This window comes from Phasianus colchicus, chromosome 1, assembly GCF_987193195.1.
Source record: "Phasianus colchicus chromosome 1, bPhaCol1.hap1.1, whole genome shotgun sequence".
NCBI lineage: Eukaryota > Metazoa > Chordata > Aves > Galliformes > Phasianidae > Phasianus > Phasianus colchicus.
The window spans coordinates 15551623-15571171 of record NC_143436.1 but is presented as its reverse complement, the minus strand read 5'-3'; the positions used below and the strand labels follow the sequence as shown (position 1 = coordinate 15571171).

General features: G+C 47.2%; 1 protein-coding gene across 1 annotated transcript in view; it reads left to right on the top strand.

The window, feature by feature from the left end:
- The window catches only part of LAMB1 (laminin subunit beta 1), a 41087-nt gene that overhangs the window by 10495 nt on the left and 11043 nt on the right, over positions 1 to 19549 (top strand). Inside the window, exons 12-23 of the mRNA XM_031599906.2 lie at positions 642 to 721; positions 2357 to 2492; positions 4672 to 4830; positions 5618 to 5745; positions 6259 to 6382; positions 6850 to 7054; positions 7192 to 7335; positions 7423 to 7654; positions 8716 to 8879; positions 9008 to 9232; positions 9930 to 10147; positions 10853 to 10949. Of these exons, the coding sequence (XP_031455766.2) occupies positions 642 to 721; positions 2357 to 2492; positions 4672 to 4830; positions 5618 to 5745; positions 6259 to 6382; positions 6850 to 7054; positions 7192 to 7335; positions 7423 to 7654; positions 8716 to 8879; positions 9008 to 9232; positions 9930 to 10147; positions 10853 to 10949 (1912 nt within the window). The remainder of the gene's footprint in view (positions 1 to 641; positions 722 to 2356; positions 2493 to 4671; positions 4831 to 5617; positions 5746 to 6258; positions 6383 to 6849; positions 7055 to 7191; positions 7336 to 7422; positions 7655 to 8715; positions 8880 to 9007; positions 9233 to 9929; positions 10148 to 10852; positions 10950 to 19549) is intronic.

The following is a 19549-nucleotide window of genomic DNA, read 5'->3' as shown; positions in this document are numbered from 1 at the left end:
AAGTTCTGCCCGAGTTCTTGTTGGGGTGAAAGGTAAAATGGACTGAGAAGCAAAAGATAAGATTTTCTGTACTGGCCATTTCTTAGACAGGGATTAATTGCTACACATACATTTCCATACAATGTTTGTGTGTGCTGGAGTGTTATAGAAACATGCTGTCAAATAAAGGGATATGTTTGTATAAACACTGACAGGCTCTCTTATCTGACAGTAAACTATGGAAAAGCTAAACAAGGCTGTCTGTCTTTCTTTCCGCTGAGCAAGCCGTAGAGGAACAGCCCTACACGGGCATAGCCAGACACTAAGCCCTTATGCTGCTCTCTGCTTGGGTGCAGTGAGCTGGGCTGCAGTTCCAGAGCCCTTTGTGGGTTGGCAGCCTGCACCCAAACTGGTTTAAATGATGTGGTAGGAGTGAAGCAAAGGAGACTGAGTCCTTTGGAAGTTATTTTTTAAAGCTTGGTGGAAAGGGGTTTTGTTTCTCAAGCCCCTGGGCCACTTGGAAGAATGGAGGAGAGCAGACGGAGGAGTTTTGTTGATGGTTGTGGCTTTTCAAGGGGCCAACCAAGAGTGGCTCACGTTGTGCACTGCAGAATGTGGCTGTGGGGTGGATGTGATTACATCAGTGATATCTTCTCCTGCAGCCTGAGCACTGGGGCCTGAGCAATGACATGGATGGATGTCGACCCTGTGACTGCGACCAGGGAGGAGCACTGCATAACAAGTGAGTTCCAACCCCAGTCCTCTCCTATAATCATTCACCCCAGTGAGGTTTGCCCCATTTGCAATCACAACACCTTCGTATTTTCTAGAGGGCAGTGTTTGGAATCATCTTTTTGCTTCCTGTGTGCGGAAAGTGGCAGATCTTGATTGCTGCAGGGGATGGTAGAGGCATCTCTTGGTGTGGGCTCTTGGTCTGGCCCACATGTTGGCCCTTTGGCCCTTTAGGCAGCCTGTCTGTCTGTCCATCAGTCCTGGAGAAGCATGCCAGCAGTGCAGTACTGCTGCACTGCTCCTGCAGCACTGCATGGGGCAAATAGGTCTGCACATATCCATTGGGGAAGTGGTGGTTGTTCAGAGAGAAACTCAGGTTTTGGAGATGCATCCATAGAGTATGGGAAGTCCTGGCTTCCAGCACAGGGATTTCAGGTAACCAGACCAGCTTCCCCTACACTGGGTGCATGGCTTTTCTACAGTGACATATTTCTGTGCTCTCTTTTGTCTTTCCTTCCCTCCACAAATCCTTTGAAATAGCCTGCTTTTGTCTGAAACCACAACAATTTCCCAAGGGAGTGGATTGATGCCACTCTCCTGGGTTTTTTTCCCTCTGCTGCCTGCAACACCTGGGCAACCACACCTTGCCCTAAACTCCTTTCCATACGAAGCACAGAGATTGCAGCTTGGGCACTGGAGCTATTAACATCCCCAGAGGGGAAACTTTCTTGCTCCCCTTCTGGAGCACTTTGTCGTCTGAAAGCAAACACTGTTGAAGTGTATCTCCATAGTTTCAAAACTGATTTCAGGTATAAATTACTTTCAGACTGGGCTTAAAAAAACCTGGAGATTTTCCATGGAAACACAAAAGGTTTTAATTTTAGAAAAGGTTTCTATATTAAATTGAAATGTAAGGAAAGAAACATTTTTATTGGACCAAGAAACCTTCCTATGAAAAAATATGACCAGACCCCATCAAAATAAAACTACCCCTGAGTTCTTCATAATGCAGAGCAGACACTGGGAGCAGTGAAGCTGCAAAAGGTCATTTTGAAATAAAGCTGTACAGAGAAAATATCTTGTTACAAAGGGAATGAACAGACCTTCTACATCCCTCCAGCAGTCTCTCAGTCTGTCCCACATCTGTGTCCATCCAAATCTGAATAAGCTGTGTGTGGTTCTGCCCTGAGCAGAGTTGCCTATGGGCAGCCTTTTCGGATGTGCTTTGCCAAGTACAAGAGCAGCTCAGCATCCGAGGCATGCAGAGTCGTGCGTGTTCTTGCTCTGCCCAAGCCCAGATGAGCAGATAGCTGCATGCATGGCCTGCGAGCCTGGAGTTGAAGGACAGACTTGCCTTTTGGCTGTGTTTGGCTTTGTAAGCAAGCAAAGCACTCCCAGAACCACTGTGTGGCCCCAGGGATCCGTAACATTCAATCCTCTCAATATCTAAACAGAGGAAACCACATGCAAGCTGTCTGTTGGAAATGGTCCTGGCCTGTGCTCACTCCTCGCCTGTACCCAGGTGCACAGCTGGAGTGAACATTGGCTGTGCCTGGGACCAGGCTGATGTTCTGTCAGTGCAGATGAGCCAGCTCATCCTGTCGTAGCCAAGCTGTGCTGTACATTCACTGCTTTTCTGTTTTAGCTGCTCAAGTGATTCTGGCCAGTGTGAGTGCCGGCCCCGCATGTTCGGACGTCAGTGCAACCAAGTGGAGCCTGGATATTACTTCATCTCTCTTGACCACTACATCTACGAGGCCGAGGAAGCCAGCCTGGGTCCTGTGAGTAGCAGCTGGAGTGTGCTGGTCTGTGGGAAAGCTCTGTTTCGCAATTTGGGTGTTGGAACGAGGCTGTTTTATAATGTCTGTGTTGCGCAAAGACAATGTGGAATTGTGCCAGATGGAGTTCTGTCAGAGCACTGCCTGCTCCTCCTGTTTAGTCGTATCGATAAATAATGTAGTTTTTTAGAGAGAGGAAACACTCATTTTCCTTTTTTAATCTGTTTCTTTGATCATGACTGTATAGTTCATTTTCTGTCTGCACCCTTCTTATCCATTGCATATGCACCCACCTCTCTTTGCCCTCTAACCTTGAGTGTGGTGGAATACCAATGCTGGATTTTCCTCTAGGTGTCACTGACACCTGGAGGGAGCAGCATACACATTCAAGCACTTTGCTGTGTGATTTAGAGTTTCTGTACATTAGAGACATTTTTTTAATTAATGACTAAATAAGTGGCTAATTGTGCAAAAAATTGATTTGTAAGTGATGTTACCTCTGGTTTGTTTTAGTCACTGTGATGTTACCTCCAGTTTGTTTTAGGTACATTAGGATCTCTGGCTCCTTCCAATCCCTGAGCATAGGGCCTTGCTTTTAATTCATTTACAGAGGCCAGATGATTGCATTGATTACTTTTGCCTCCAGCAAGGATAAGGGATTTCTCCTCCTGAGATAATGAGTGCTCTGAGGCACCAGATCCTAGTCTGCCTGGGGCACTGTTTCCTAATTTATTTGTTTCAGGCAGAATGTCAGGTTTCAAGCCAGGGCAGAGCGTTTTGCCTGCTAGATATCTGTGCTAGATAGCATCAAACACAACTTGGCCAGCAGCAGGGTGTGCTTGCTGGCACGGCTTTGGGTGCATTTGTCTTCCCAGCTGGAGGGGCGGTGCTGGAGATTCCAGGTATCTGGGGCAAGGAGCTCAGCCTGAAGAGCTGCCTCACCGAGCTGGGAGGTGAGCTGTTGCTTGTCTTTGCAAACCTGCAGAACAAACCATTTTAAAAAATGCTGATATTGGGGAAATAAAACTTTGTTATTAATCTGGTGGCAGAATAAGATCTGAATGCTCAGGTATGGCCCCAGCGCAAGATGAAACAAAATGGCATGGAGTTATAGGGGTTTTCAGGCAGTCACAAGTTCCTGTGCACAATCCCTGCACGCTCTCACTTATGTTTTGCCTGCAGTCCTTTGTGGGAGTTCCATCCCTTTGTTCAAAGCCAAAGGGTAATAATTTTTAGCTTGGCTCACTTCAAAGGGTGTGAGAATACATGAGGGGACATCCTGGAGTGACAGATACATTGACATTTCCTTTCATTTTATCCCTTTCTACTGAAGCAGCTTTCATAGGAATGCTCAGGATGTTGTTTTATAGCGAGAACTATTCATGGATGCAGATATATTTGAAACAGGAAATTTAAACATCACAGATTTCCCCTTTCTGTTAACTTTTTCCTCTTCTTTGCTTAATATAAAGAGAAACATAAAAAACTGACATCTCAGTCTGAAAGGAGTAGCTAGCATCAGCTTGGATGTTTAATGTCTAGAGATGTTTAGAATCTTTATTACTTAGTGACACCCTGTTAATGACAGCTGTGACTTGCTTTCAGATGTTATCCCAAGCAGTGATTTGGTTTGGCCTGGCCCAATGTAATCAGGAAGCAATTAGCACTCAGGCTGGGAGTTAGCAGAGCAGTTCTGTGCCACTGCAGTAAATCCTACTGCTACGAATGTGGTGAGAAAGTTATTACAGCAGTCCAGTTACATCCTGCATTGGTGCAAATCATACATCTGTGTAGGGTGAACTAGATGCTGTAGGTGGTCAGTGAGTTACTCCCAGCAAGATTTTAGATTTTATTTCCCACAGTAACAGGTAAGTGGGTGAAGACTTGTGCAGAGTTGTTTTATCTTTCTTTCTGTCAATACACAGTCATATGGAAGGTGTCTCTGCCCATGACAGGGAGCTGGAACTAGATGATCTTTAAGGCCCCTTCTGACCCCAACCATTTTTTGAATGGGTAGGCAGTGGTGTGCATGCACACATGTTTAAGGGAGAGAGTTCGTATTCTCTGGGATGCAAATGATGTGACAATCCAGAAGTAATCCATCAGTAGAACTTCATGTACTCCAGTGAGGCTCACAAATTCCATGTATTGGTACTAAAAGCTCTCTTTCCTGTTTCTGTAGGGAGTAAACATAATTGAGCGCCAGTCTACACAGGACCGCACGCCGTCGTGGACAGGCATAGGATTTGTGAGGGTCCCTGAGGGGGCATACCTGGAGTTCCACATCGACAACATCCCCTACTCCATGGAGTACGACATCGTGATCCGCTACGAGCCCCAGGTGGGTCACTGCTCTCTGGCACCTGCTTGGTATCCCAGTGCATGGCCAGTGGGAGCCCAGGGCTTCTTGGAAGCATCAAGACTTGCAGACAAGGATGGGAGCTTAGTTATGTGTTTGAGATGCACGACAAGCCAGGAGGATTTTTACTGTCTCTGCTATTATTTACTTTTAAAGTAAATAGTAGTTTTAAAAAGTCATTCTTGTGTGTTGCAACAGCTGTTTAATAAGCAAATTTAAAAGTGACAAATCCCCTCAGAACAGATTAGAATATGAATTTGATATCAGCCAGACAGACTTGCAATGAATAGAAATGCTGTTACATACTTTAGGAGACAAATTGTCCATCTTGGCTGTTGAACACCTGCTGCTAAGAGTTTGTGAATAGTTATTTTTGACTGTGGTGTTTCACAGCAGAGGGAGGTCAAGAGAAATACCCACCATAAAAGATGTTCCTTACCTAAAGTTTGATAGCAGCTGACCGAGGATAAAAGCTGGCTCAGGTCTGGTATGCAGATGTGAGGAGAGCAGAGGTTAGCCTCCCCCTCCCCCACTGATATCATGCTCTGAGTTGTGTTTTTTTAGGATGGAGAAGGGCTGGTGCACAGGAGGAAGCTGGAGCTCCTACCTCTCCCTATCTCAGCCGAAGCCACTGCCGGCAGATGCCCCAGTGGTGCTGGAGCTTCTGCCTCTTCCTCTCTGCAGCTGTTCCTTGTCTCAGTGCTGGATGCTTCCAGGAGCTCACAGCCCTTACTTAACGTTAATCAGCCTTTCTTTTTGACTTCACCAGTTGCCAGATCAATGGGAAAAAGCTGTGGTCACTGTGTCGCGCCCAGGCAAGATTCCCGCAGGTAGCCGGTGTGGCAACACAGTTCCTGATGATGATAATCAGGTTGTCTCATTGCCACCTGGCTCCAGGTTAGTATAACTGAGTAGACCAAAACCAGAAAAAAGGCCGGGTTGCAACTTGACTGAAAGCAGGCTGCTGTGAGGCATCTATATCTTTATACCTTCCCCTGCAGTTTGGAATGAATTTGTCAAAGTGGTCTCAGTGCAGCTGAAATAGAGTTGTCGTGTTATCAGCTTGTCTTGGCCTCTATGAAAACAAAATTTAATTTCCAGTGGGTTATAAAAAATGAATTTAATATTGTGTCTGTAGTCTTAAAGCTTTTAAGTTTATTCTTGTTGTCTGAAAAAAAAAAAGGTGTTTGTACAGCCTGTGAGTGGACATCATTATTACTCTTTACCTTGTCGATATGCTTTTCCGGTTCTGACTTGCACAAGCCTCCAAAACGGCTCCTTCACATTGTAGCTTTTGTTCTGCTCATTCTTGGCTGCTCGCCATTATCTCAATTGCTTTATGGGGGCCACCTGAAATGCCTTACAGTGCTGGGTGTTTCAAGTGAGAAATGTTTCCTGTTCTCCATCCAGATATGTTGTTCTCCCACGGCCGGTCTGCTTTGAGAAGGGGCTGAACTACACCATCCGCCTGGAGCTGTCCCAGTACTCCCTGGTGGAATCTGAGATGGAGAACCCCTACACACTCATTGACTCTGTGAGCAGAAATTTCCTGGGGGATGCTCTGATGGAAAAGTGTTTTTGAAATCCTAAAAGTCTGCGTTTCTTTTGGGATGCGTCTGTGTAAATCTAGAATGCTGCCTTATGAAGTTGTTACTTAAGATCCAGATTTTAAACAGATTTCTTTAGGCACAGAGCGTGCATATTGCTTTTCTGTGCACATAGGCTTTGGTTGTCTTCTACTGGACCACAGAGCCAGACTTTTACAGTGCATCAAACTCTTTCTTCTGAATGGATGGAATTGGTAGATAGGAAAACTATGCCACGAAGAAAGTGTAATAGTTCTTTATAATTGTTCTGTTGCTTTTCTTGCAATTTCTATCTGCTTGTTTGGTTTTGGGGCTAAAAAGCATATTGGGAAGTGGGATAGTAGCGTATTTTCACAGTTTTGGTGGAGGCTATTTGTAAAAAGTGACACAGTGCCAATATGAAATTCTTCTATAGCTTGTCCTCATGCCGTACTGCAAATCACTGGACATATTCACCGTGGGAGGCTCAGGTGAAGATGTGGTCACCAACAGCGCTTGGGAAACGTTCCAGAGATACCGGTGTCTGGAAAACAGCAGGAGCGTTGTGAAAACTCCAATGACAGATGTCTGCAAGAACATCATCTTCAGCATTTCTGCGCTATTGCACGAGACTGCCTTGTGTACGTAACTACCTGCTTAATAGAGCCGGCTGCACCTGGAAGCTTCATGGTGCTTCCAGGTGTGCACAGGGAGCGTGGGGTGTGTGTCCTGCGCCATGATGCTCACTGTCCTCGGTGCTTCTCTTCTTTCTGCCCAGCCTGCCAGTGTGACCCCCAGGGCTCACTGAGTTCAGTGTGTGACTCCAACGGAGGACAGTGCCAGTGCCGTCCCAATGTGGTTGGAAGGCAGTGCAACAGATGTGCACCCGGAACCTTTGGATTTGGGCCGAGCGGATGCAGGCGTACGTGAGATGCTGTGCCCTGGGCTGGGCTGCTGATGGTAGAGCACTGGCCACTAAAATGCAGCCTCTTTCCTGCTTTCCTTGCAGCTTGTGAGTGCCACTTACGAGGCTCGTACAACTCATTCTGCGATGCAGAGACGGGCCAGTGTCACTGCTTCCCTGGTGTGTATGGACGGCAGTGTGACCGCTGCCTACCTGGATTCTGGGGCTTCCCCAGCTGCCAGCCCTGCCACTGCAACGGCCACGCCGACGACTGCAACCCCTACACCGGGGAGTGCCTGCAGTGCCGGGACCACACGTCGGGCCCTAACTGTGAGAGGTACTTGTGGCCTTACAGCAGTCACAGCCAGCAATGCCCTTGCTGTGAACTGCAGAATATTTGGGGGGAAGTGAGTCCTTATGCCAGAGGAGGAATGGAGAGGGGACCACACTGCCCGTAGCTTCCCATTTCACACCAGGTTTTCCCCATTGAAACTCTCCTGAGAATCATAGAATCAGTAAGGTTGGAAAAGACCTCAAAGATCATCTAGTCCAATTATCAACCCATCACCACCATGCCCATTAAACATGTCCCTGATTGCCTCATAGAATCATAGAATGGTTTGGGTTGGAAGGGACCTTTAAGATCATCTAGTTCCAACACCCTCAGCTATGGGCAGGAACATTTCCCTCTAGGCGAGGCTGCTCACCCTTGAATGCCTCCAGGGTGGGAGCATCCGTAACTTCTCTGGGCAATCTGTTCCAGTGTCTCATCACCTTCACAGTAAAGAATTTCATCCTAATATCTTGTCTAAATCTACCCTCTTCCAATTTAAAGCCATTTCCCCTTAGTTTAAAGCCATCTACCTATTTTTGAAAACCTCTGGGGATAGTGACTCCACCACCTCCCTGGGCAACCTGTTCCAATATCTCACTACTCTTTCTGAGAAGAAGCGTCTCCTAATATACAACCTGAACTTCCCCTGGTACAACTTGAGGCCATTCCCTCTCATCCTATTGCTTTTACTGAAACCCCCACCTCACCACAGTCTCCTTTCAGCTGTAGAGAGCAATAAGGTCTCCCCTGAGCCTCCTTTTCTCCAGACTGAAGCATCCCAGTTCCCTCAGCCGCTCACCATCGGACTTCTGCTCCAGACCCTTCAGTTCTGTTGCCCTTCTCTTACTGTCCCAGTATCTCAATGTCTTTCTTGTAGTGGAAGCATCTGCCACGGGTCGCCTGCTCTTAGCCTGGCATGAGACAGCTGCTCAGAGCGTGCATGGCACAGGAGGATTGCAAGGGTATATTTGCCCTTGGGTTCTTCACCCTCTTAGAGTGTTTGAGCTTAATTTATCCATCCATCTGCCTGTGGTGCCCTGCATGCTGTCTACCCCATCACGCAGGTGCGAGGCTGGCTATTACGGAGACCCCATCCTGGGATCAGGCGACCACTGCCGCCCCTGTCCTTGCCCCGACGGCCCTGAGAGTGGACGCCAGTTTGCCAGTGGCTGTTACCAGGACCCGATCACCCTGCAGGTCGTGTGTGTCTGTAACACAGGATACATAGGTAGGCTGCCTGTGCCTTGAGCGCAATCCAGTGAGCTTCTCCCCATCTAACAGCCCTTATTGCCATTTACGGGGCTGTGCACTTGTGAGCCGTGATGGTAATCCATGTTGTGCTGCTTGTTCAATCAGGCAGTCGCTGTGATGAATGTGCGTCTGGCTTCTTTGGCAACCCCGACGAGGTCGGTGGTGCCTGCCAGCCCTGCCAGTGCAACGACAACATTGACACCACCGATCCTGAGGCCTGCGACAAGAGGACAGGGATGTGTGTCAAGTGCCTGTACCACACAGAGGGTGAAAACTGCCATCTCTGTAGGCAGGGCTACTACGGGAGTGCCCTGCAGCAGGACTGCAGAAGTGAGTGGGGAGATGTACCGAACAATGACAGAGCTCTTTGTAATTGACCCGAGACCCTTAGGAGGGTGGTGGGGAAATGGAATTACCTCCCGCTGGGCTTGTGTGCAGCTGTGTGTTCAGAAAGGGGAGAAGGGGCAGTGGTTGCCTGTGCTGAAAGGATAGGGCTTTGGACAGAGGAGCATTTCTTGCCCTCTTGTTAGTGCTCTTTGTTTTCCTCTTATCTGCAGATCATCCCTGGTGGGGTGAGATTTGGCTTTTGTTTACACAAAGATTCCTGCAGATGTGGCTGATTAGCAGGAGCCTGCCTCAGAAGCTCTCTCTGCTCCCCTGGTGGCCCAGCACAGCCCTGCCTGCTCCTCTTCACAGCAGGAGTGGGGTGGGGACAATTTGCTGCTGCTTCCCATCCAGCATAGCACACAGGTCCTGCTCTGCTGCATGTGTCACTGGCTGCTCTGAGTGGATCTGACTTGCATCAGGCTGATAGGAGCCAGGAAGACCTGGGCCTCCTTTGTAAAGGAGGAGACGAGAAGAGTAGGAAGGCTGGAGGCCTGCGCTGGGATCACTGTGGCCTCCAGCCACAACACTTGCACTGGGGCAATGGCTGTAGATGTGGCCATCTTGGGACCCAAGGGGGGCTGAGGGGTGCACTCCGCACTGCCATGCCACGCACCCAAGCTGCCGTCTCTTCTCTTTGCAGAGTGTGTCTGCAACTACCTGGGCACTGTGCGGGAGGACTGCGATGATGCGGAGAACTGCCGCTGTGAGGCAGCCACAGGGCAGTGCCGCTGCCTGCCCAGCGTGGTGGGGCAGACCTGTGACCGCTGCGCACCCCACACCTGGAGGCTGGCCAGCGGCACCGGCTGTGAGCCCTGCGACTGCGACACTGCCCGCTCCCTTGGGCCGGCCTGCAATGAGGTGAGGAGGCTGCAGGGATGTGTTTTTGCCAACTGCTGGTCCTGGGCTATGCGGTGTTGGAGCCATGGGTCGCCCTGCTCACATGGCAGCCAGGAGCTGTGGGATGAGGTGTGAGGGAAATAGGGGATAAAGTTACCTTAAATAGTTGCACCATGTTGGCCACAGCCTGCTGCCCAAAACCATCAGAGCTTGGTAGAGGGTTGGGGCAGCTCTCCTGTGAGGAGCGTCTGAGAGAGCTGAGGTTGTTCAACCTGGAGAGAAGAAAGCTCCAGGGAGACATTACTGTGATCTTTCAATACTTAAAGAAGGCCTGTGGGGGAGATGGAGAGAGAGACTTTTTGCCAGGGCCTGTAGTAACAGGGCAGCGGGCAAAGATTTTAAGCTAAAGGATGTAGAATTAGATTAGACATAAAGAAGAAATTCTTTATTTAGAGGGTGGTGAGGCCCTTGCAGAGCTGCCCAGAGAAGCTGTGGGTGCCCCATTTCTGGAGGTGTTCAAGGCTGGCTGGGATGGGGTCCTGGACAGCCTGGTCTAGGGGAGGTGTTGCTGCCTATGGCAAGTGAGCTGGACTCAGTGATCTTAAAGGTCCCTTCCCTGTCTCTGCTAGTGATGTTCATGTGTGCCACAGGTGCTGGGTTGGGGAGGGCAAGAACCTTTGGGCTGTGGTAACCACGCTGAGGTGGCTGTATCCCTGTTTCTGGCAGTTCACAGGGCAGTGCCATTGCATGCCAGGCTTCGGAGGCCGGACCTGCCGGGAGTGCCAGGAGCACTTCTGGGGTGATCCAAGTGTGGAGTGCCAAGGTGAGTAGTCCAGTACCCTGTAGTTTTCCTACCTCAGTAGACAGGGAGGTTTGATGGGGTCCACCTCAATGCTTTGATGCCTTCCTGGGTCACATGCCTTCCTGGAGATGTGACAGGAGCCTGGGGTGGTATTTATGTGGCTTATTGTATGTCTTATTGGATTCTTCCATAGAAACAGAACTCTTTGTTTAGAAAGGAATTATTCTCTGACCTTTACTTTGCAGTGCTGGTAGGTAGATTGGTGTGGTTAGAAAACCCTTGTTTGGGATCAAGGATTGATCTGGAAACATGTTACTTTGTGTTTTGATTCTACTTAGTAGAAGATTCCTGTCCCTGTTCACACCATGTTAGGCTGACAAAGTAAGGTTTTTGACTTAGGAGATTTTCCTTTTATTTCAGATTAAAACAGAAGAGAGAGCAGAGACCATATAGCTAATTAGCTGTAGCTGCATATGTGAAAACAGAGAGCCGTGAAGTCAGTTGTTTAGAAAACTGGATTCTCTCTGTCCTTTCATTATAAACAAGTCTGTTCATTAGCTGAAAAAGAAACTTCAAACACTGTCCAGACCAGAACAAACTTGTATCTCTGATCTGTTCAGATAGGAGTCTTTGCCAGGAGGGTTTGCAATTGATTAAGGTATTTTTTCCTGCAGGGAAGAATGTGTTTGCTGTGGTCTTAATAAATCCTTTACAATAGGGACACCTCAGCGCCCATTATCTGAGCATGTAGGAGGGTCACAGGTACCTGGTTAATGCTGCAGATGAAAGAGCTTGGGAATAGTCCTGGTTCCTGAGTGCATATTAGGTTTCTCTGTTCAGAGGCTGCATGTGTTCTGGCTGTGCTGGCTGCCTCATGATGCTGCAGGGTAGTGGTTGCCTCCTGGTATCAGCTGTCTCCATCAGAGTTTATTGATGGAGTCCATCTGCATTCCTTATCAGCATGATTTTGCTGTGTACCAACATTTCTGACCTCTCATCAAGTTTCTGCTGCCTTTTGTGCATGTGGAAACATGCTTTTAACCTTTCTGAAGTAGAAAGAGGATGTATTCCTTGGAACCTATTTTTTTCCACGAAGGCACTACACTTTCCTTCAAATCCATTGCCCTTTTTGCTTCCAAGTGATAGCCTCTGAGGGAGCAGAATAACTTCTCAGCCCTTCTTCAGCCCCAGCTGGTGGAACGCTGGCAGAAATGCAACCGCTACGTGGGAAGGTTGCAGCTTTCTGAGATAAGTGATTTGGAGGAGACCTGGACAATGTGCTGTTAAAGGAATTACAGAGCAGTGCCCTTGGAAAATAATTTCAGTGAGGCCTGCAGCCAGAATGAAGGTGAAACCGAGGTAGAAGGAGATTTGTGACAAAGATGAGCCCTTGCTCAGTCCAGGCAGCCAGAATGGCCATGTTCTGTACAACATTTGGGAAGAAGACACTAAGGTGGATTGAGAGCCATCAGAGCTCTGAACCATGTGAGTACTAACAAGCTTCAGTGTAGGCACCAAGCTTATGTGGAGTGTGAGCATGATCTCCACAGTGGGATCCTCCACTGGCCTGGGCATGCAGCCTCTGCCCAAGGGTGGAAATCTCAAGGTACATTGCTCGAGAGGTGGTAATATGTGACCTCTTCACAAGCTGGCACCAGTGGATAGCAGTACCTGCTGAGAAGTCAGGGCTGTTTTGCCCTGTGATGCCCTTCTTTGTAAAGCACGTGATGGTCAAAGGGGAGATGGGAGAGGCTGGAGGTATCCTGGTGCTGCAGTCAGGCAAGAGGTTTTTGCTCTTGGTCTGGGTACTTGCATTTGCAGCCTGTGCTCCCTGCAGTAGAGGGAAAGCATCTCCTGGTGTCTCCCCTCTGTCTTGCCTCTGATGACAGTAGGGCCAGATCAGTGGTGCATGCCTCCATTTGGGCAGCACTGCAACCCCCTTTACTGGGTTTGGTGCCATGACCCACGGGGGACACATACTGCAGAGAGCACCCTGGAGTCTGTAGGACTGCTTCTCTACAAACTCCTTTCTCCATACTTCAGTAAAAAGCACAATGATTTTTCATTTAATTTAACGTAACGCCTGAAAATGGCATAAGAGAGGCGCAAAAGATGAGGAAAATCCCAGTGTGTCTCCCATCCTTGTGCAGGTCCCTGTGAGGAGTGCAGTGACCAGGAGCTGGGCTGAGGGTCGGAGCCAGCCCATTTGCTCTGGCCGTTGCTTCAGCTGTAGGCTGTGTGCAGCAAGTGTGCACGTGAGTGTGTGTGTGCATATAATTCTTGCTAAGGTAGTAAATAGTAGGATTACAAAGATTACAAATGAAACTCAAGTCTCCAGAGAATTCTGCTGGAACTTTTCCAAAGCCTGGCAAGCAGACTGCAGGACTGGGCATGCAGAGCTGTGCTCACTGGTAGGAAGCTCCAGGTTCGTGAGGAGCCTCTGAGGTACGCTATGGCTGCCGATGCAGCTTGAGGAAGGCACTTGCAGAGTATGCATGTGAAGTTTATGTGCTTCATATAATTCAAAGAAATGACAATTTTAGTATCATTAGTGTTTTAATAAATTGAATAAACAGACCACAGTTAGGAAAGGGCAGTGTATGAGATTCAGAATTAAGTTGTGCTGCTCTGTCCCCTTAACATGGAGTATAAATGCATCGGTATTCTTCTGTGTTGCATTTAAGTATCAAGCCTTACCGTAAAACAAATAGAATCTACTTGAGCTAAGATGAAAAAGAGCGATGTTTTTATTGAGTACTCATTGCAGACACGGACAGAAAATCACTTTTCTCAGTTTTAAGTTTTTGTTAAGTACTTGGTGCTGAATTACCTGCTTTGAAAGTTATCACATCGTGATTTAGGATTAGGCTCCAGAGGCTTAACTTAACATCTGAGTCTTAAACTGGGCAACCTGTTCCAGTGCCTCACCACCCTCACTGTAAAAGACTTTCTCCTTATATCCAATCTAAATCTACCCTCTTTAAGCTTGAAGCCACTTCTTGTTCTATCACCTCAGACCCTGCTAAAGAGTCTGTCCCCTTCTTTCCTGTAGTTCCCCTTTAGATACTCTCAGGTCTCCCTGCAGCCTTCTCTTCTCCAGGCTGAACAGCCCCACCTCTCTCAGCCTGTTCCTGTAGGGGAGGTGTTCCATCCCTTGGATCATTTCTTTGGCCCTCCTCTGGATGTGCTCCAGCAGGTCCATGTCTCTCCTGTACTGAGGGGCAGGATCACTTCTTTCACCCTGCTGCCATGCTACTTTTGATGCAGCCCAGGATACAGTTGGCTTTCTGGGTTGTGAGGGCACACTGCTGGCTCATGGCCAGCTGCCATCCACCAGTACCTTCAGGTCTTTTTTGGCAGGAAGATGAGTAGGTTTTCATCTCCTTTTCTCTAAAGGGAGTCAGATGAACAATAAAGGAAATGCGACTTCTTCAATTTAAATTGACCTGTGGTCAAAATACTGTAATTTATGTTGGTGGTTTGCAGCAAATTGCCCTTTTGGCCCAGTCTGCTAGTGTGCTAAAATGCAGCACAAGTCTGTTAATTCTAAGCTGGGATCTTATCTTAGCACTCATAACTGAGAATCATAATGCTGAGGAGTTGGCGATATGCTTGCAGTGTAATTAGAGACATTAGGCAATGATTCAGAAGAAATTTGCTAGCTCTGCAAAACTTTCAACCTTACAAATTGCTGAGTGTTTTTATCATAATGCTTCAGTATCACCAGGAAATGATGCCAGGAAATCACATTTGAACAAACCCATTGTTTTTTTGCCATGGAGGAGTTGCCATTTCATGCTCTCCATCCCTCACCTCAAGCAATAAAGAAAATATGTCTGCAAAAATGATTCCTCATCAGTTTTGTGTAGGATCAGTTATGACGCTTGCTTGTTCCTATCATCCTGTACTAAGGCATTAAACGCCTTGACTTCCCTTTGTCCAGCACTTTCATCATCTGTGAGATCATCCTGGCTATAGCAGCAACATACTGATTCACTGCAGTTGAAATGGAAGTGAATTGCAAATACTTAAATCGGTTGTTCGCTTTTTTGGGATTTCTTCCCTATGTTTCTACAAGGCCATGGTGAAATGTGTGGGTGCTAGTTTTGTCTTGGAGATCAGGAAAAAAATTACTTGAAATGCGTCCATGAAGATACTATGAAAATTCTGGATCCTCTGTGTGTGCCTGTGTGTTCATGTGTGCACACGCATTTGTGAGTAGATTCCATACAGTGTTTTGTAGTCAGAAATTGCTTATCAGCAGATCTGAGTGAGGAATTTGGCTAGAAAATTTTCCTGCTAAAAATTTGACTTTGTTTAAATTGGAGAATGCCACAGCAGAAAGTATGACTGAGTTAAGCACTCCATTAAAGAAAACAATACATCCAGTTCCAAATGACATTTCAGAACAGAAAGCTATTGTTTGATTTAGTAAATGCTTCTTTGAAAACCCTCAAATCCTTGGCTAGTGATTTCAAAAGCTTCTTTTACTCCACTCTGTTTTCCATGGGAGGTACTTAAGTTTCCTGCTCTGCTTACCCAGGGACAGATTTGATCCGTGCCCAACTGATCTTCAAAGCAAGCAGCCAGTCTGCATTAACTTGCAGACCTTCACCCTGACCCTCTTCCACCCCTGTCAGCAAAAGGAGAATAGTCAGCTGTTTGTTTTGGAGGCCGTTTCCAACCCAAATGGGTTAGGGCATCTTAATCTCTTGTAGTAAACTCTGCATCTGTGTGGTTTTATAGTACAAAATGAATTAGTTTTTCCAATTTCTAGATGCTGAAGTACTCGAGTCTAGTAGGTACAGCATTTAGAAGGAGCTTACAGGATTTAGTTTGTTTTTCCCTATTCCAAATGAATTACATTAAGTAAAGCCATGTAAAGCCATCCATCACTCGCAACTGAATAACACCTAAAAGACACATGCATCCCTTGATGTACCTGTGTGTTCCTCATTTTTCTAGGGAAAAACAAGATAAGCATATGCTAAAATTAGCTGTGGTAAAGCTACTCAAGTGCTATGTCAGAGTAATGAGAGTGCTACTTAAGTCAAACTCTCCAGAGCCCAGCTGTACTCTGAAGGGTTTGACTTAACCTGTTGGAGTACATCAGAAGCAAAACTTCTGTTAGCAGAGAGAATCCTTCTCAGGGAGCCATGTAGGAGACAGGCCACACAGTGGCCATATCCAGACATTAATGAACAAGGTGGTAGAGAAGCAAGAACTGCTGTGGCTACAGGCGATAGTAGGGTATTTTCACCAAAACATAGGCTGGACGTGGCGTGCTGGATCGTTCTGGCGTGGCATTCACTTCATATCTAGGAATTGAGGGGTTTCCTGTTTTGATTTCAGTGGTGATGGTGATCAAATGTCACACAAATCTGTTTGGTGGATCAGCATGTGGAATAGACAGGGCCCAGGAGACAGGCTTGTTTAGCTTGGAGAGGAGAAGGCTCCGGGGAGGCCTCATTGTGGCCTTCCAGTATAAACAGGTGTATAAACAGGAGGAGGAATGGCTGTTTACATGGATGGATAATGATAGGACAAGGGGGAATGGTTTCAAACTGAGACAGGGCAGGTTTAGGTGTTAAATATTAGGAGGAGGTTTTTAAGTCAGAGGGTGGTGATGCACTGGAACAGGTTGCCCAGGGAGGCTGTGGATGCCCCATCCCTGGAGGCATTCAAGGCCAGGCTGGATGTGGCTCTGGGCAGCCTGGTCTGGTGGTTGGTGACCCTGCACATAGCAGGGGGTTAAAACTAGATGATTACTGTGATTCTTTTCAACCCGAGCCATTCTATGATTCTGTGCTAGAGGAGTTGGAGATTAGGTCCATGGAGATGTCCATGGGGTCTTGGAAAGCAGAACAGCTCTCATGGATTTTTGACTGGCTAAATATCGTTAGTAATGCAGTGTCTAGAAATAGGGCTCCGATATCTGATAGAGTCTGGCTGGTGAGGAACAGAGCTGGTTCTAGCAGTGACTGGACACTTCACTAAGGCCATCCAGACTCTTCGAAAGAGTCACTCGTGTGAGAATCTCAGAAATGCTGCAGTCAGTGCCACAGCATGGAGCTGTCCATAGGCTGTAGCTGTAGACCATACCACAAATGTACATCCAGAATGTACAAATTGGCAAGAAAATTATGTACCAGAATCTCCCTATTCCTCTGCTGAGGGAGACCTTTTCTTGTTTCCCTTTACCTGACAGTTTTATTTTCAGAGCTGGTGTGGTCCTGTGCATGGATAGTGTACTGGGTAGATCATAAGGAAGGGGAAGTCCAACACTTCTGAAAGCTGTTTGGTACATGTCACAGTCATACAGCTGAACTCAGGCAAAGCCGGCAGTGCTAACCTTGGTGCAGAATCCTAAATGGAAAAGTAACCCATAGTCGTGTTTCTGTTCACCTTGTGTGGTTTTCTTTGAGTCCCACAAAGTTCAGTTTGGACATTTCATAGAATTCAGGAAATGTGATGATCTTCCAAGTGCTGTGCTGTATTTAGAACAAATGACTCTTTGCTATTTATCGTCTCCTCTCCCAGCAGGCAGTTACAGAGTTTGAGCTGTAGCTTTGTGAATGTGTTAGAGCTTAATATCTCCCTCCTCACTCTCAGCATATTCTGGCTCCAGAGATTTTGTAATCCACATTACCATGTAAACATTACTAAAGCTGTATCAACCAGTTTTCCTGAACGTGCAGGTATTCAGAAGTAAAATTACCAACATTAATTAATTAATTAATCCCACTTCAAGCTTTTTAAATCCAGACGTAAAAACAGTGGTCTGATTTTCCAGCAGCACGTATTCGGGTAAATTGATCAGATCCCTGAGAAAAGCCACATGCCGTTTTGGCTCTTTCCGTGCGGTGGAATGTGGACAATTCATCATTCTACCCAGAGCCTTTTTAGCTGTCTGAAGGGTTAACTGACCTCCTGCAAACAGGAACTCACCAGTTTGCCTGCAGGGAACATATCCCATGGCAGGCTGACTGCTTAAGCACTTTCGATGTAAAGTAAAAACAATCTCTTGTGTCGGGGTATAATTCAAAGAACAAAGGACCATTTTGCTCAATTGTGCAGGCAGCAGAAGTTATTTTTGTCTCTTGCCTATCATATTCACATTGTACAAGAAAGTCATTTTGCTGAGGACTGATTTGTTCGGCTGAGGCTCTTTGTGCAGTTCTTGAACTGAAGACCACCACTGTGTTTTGAGTTGGAGCAAACAATGCCCAGTCTTGAAAACGGCTTTGTTTTGCCCTTTTTCAAAGGGGTGCATGCTTGGGGTGCGTGAATTCATTTATGGACCATTTTGAGCCAAGAAAAGAACCTCCTTCAAAGATGCCTGGTAAATGGATGTTTAAGTGAAGGCTTTTATCAGATATTGCAGTCCTGGAACGTGTGCTTGACCTGCTTCAGCTTTACAAGTGTCATGATGGCAGGTAGATGACCTGCATATTTTCAGAGCCTCTTTTTATTCTTTGTGGCATCCCTTTGCTGAGAGGTTTGCAGGCTGGTAGTTTCCTCTGCAATTAAGGAGGAGAGGAAAAGCTGCATGGAAACTGCTCTGCTCTGCTCTGCATGCAGAGCGTGCTTTCAGAAATGACCATGCATCAGAAAGTGAGCAGATCCTCTTAGCACAAGTTAGTGCTGAAGAAGTGCGTTTATTCTTCTAAAAGCTTGTTAGAAAGGGTGTTGCCCAAATCTCATCACTTGAATTTATCACTCATCATGTGAATTAATTTACAAAAAATCTGTTAATGGGTCAGATTCCACCTGGAGGGTGATGAGCAGTGTGCAGCAGGCAGGCAGCACCCATGCTGGAGCAGGCTCCCGGCCTCCCCTTGGGCAGGGTGCCCACAACAACATACATCATTTTGTATCTCTCTGCTCTGTTTCTCACTGCCTGATTTTTACCCATCTTTTGTGTGGGCAGAACATCAGAGCTGTGCCAGGCCCTCAGTGCTGCACTGCAGTCCTTAAATATCCCACCCCCTGAATAGTTCCAAGTGTCTGGGAGTGCACCTGAAGGCAGGCCCCAGCCATTGTGCTCTATGCTGTCAGCCCATGGATTGATCTTGGTCTTCTCTGAAGTTATTTCAGCTTTTAGGACCTGTAGTGTCTTGTGGAAAGGAGCTCTGCAGCTTAGCTCATCACTGTAACTAGCTATCTGCTGGTGTTTTCTGTAGGAGGTGCAGGGGAGGGTGTTTGTTTCTCAGTGTGTTGCATTCCTCCGTTACTCCCTGCTGCTGTGCTGGGAGAGACAGTGACCAGTTGTTCCTTGTTCACCTTTTCCATTTCGGTCATGTCTTGCTCTTAAACCTTATGCTGGGTGCCTGCCTGGCATTTCTTTTCCCATCTGGGCAGTCTTGCTTACCCCAGTAGGAGTGAAACAGGATCTTTTGGTTGCTGTCAGACAGATGCCCCAGCACTGCAGGATGTGCCCACCCTCACCCTGTTGTTGGGCTGTTTCTGATATGTGCAGATGGGGTGCTCCCATCCTGTCCTGGGGTTTCTGCTCTCCCGTCACTGCCTCCAGCTCAGCCCCGGTTCCCCATACCCAAGCAGACACAGCCACAGTCAGCTAATAATAACTCACAGACCACCTCCGTCCTCATCACCATTCC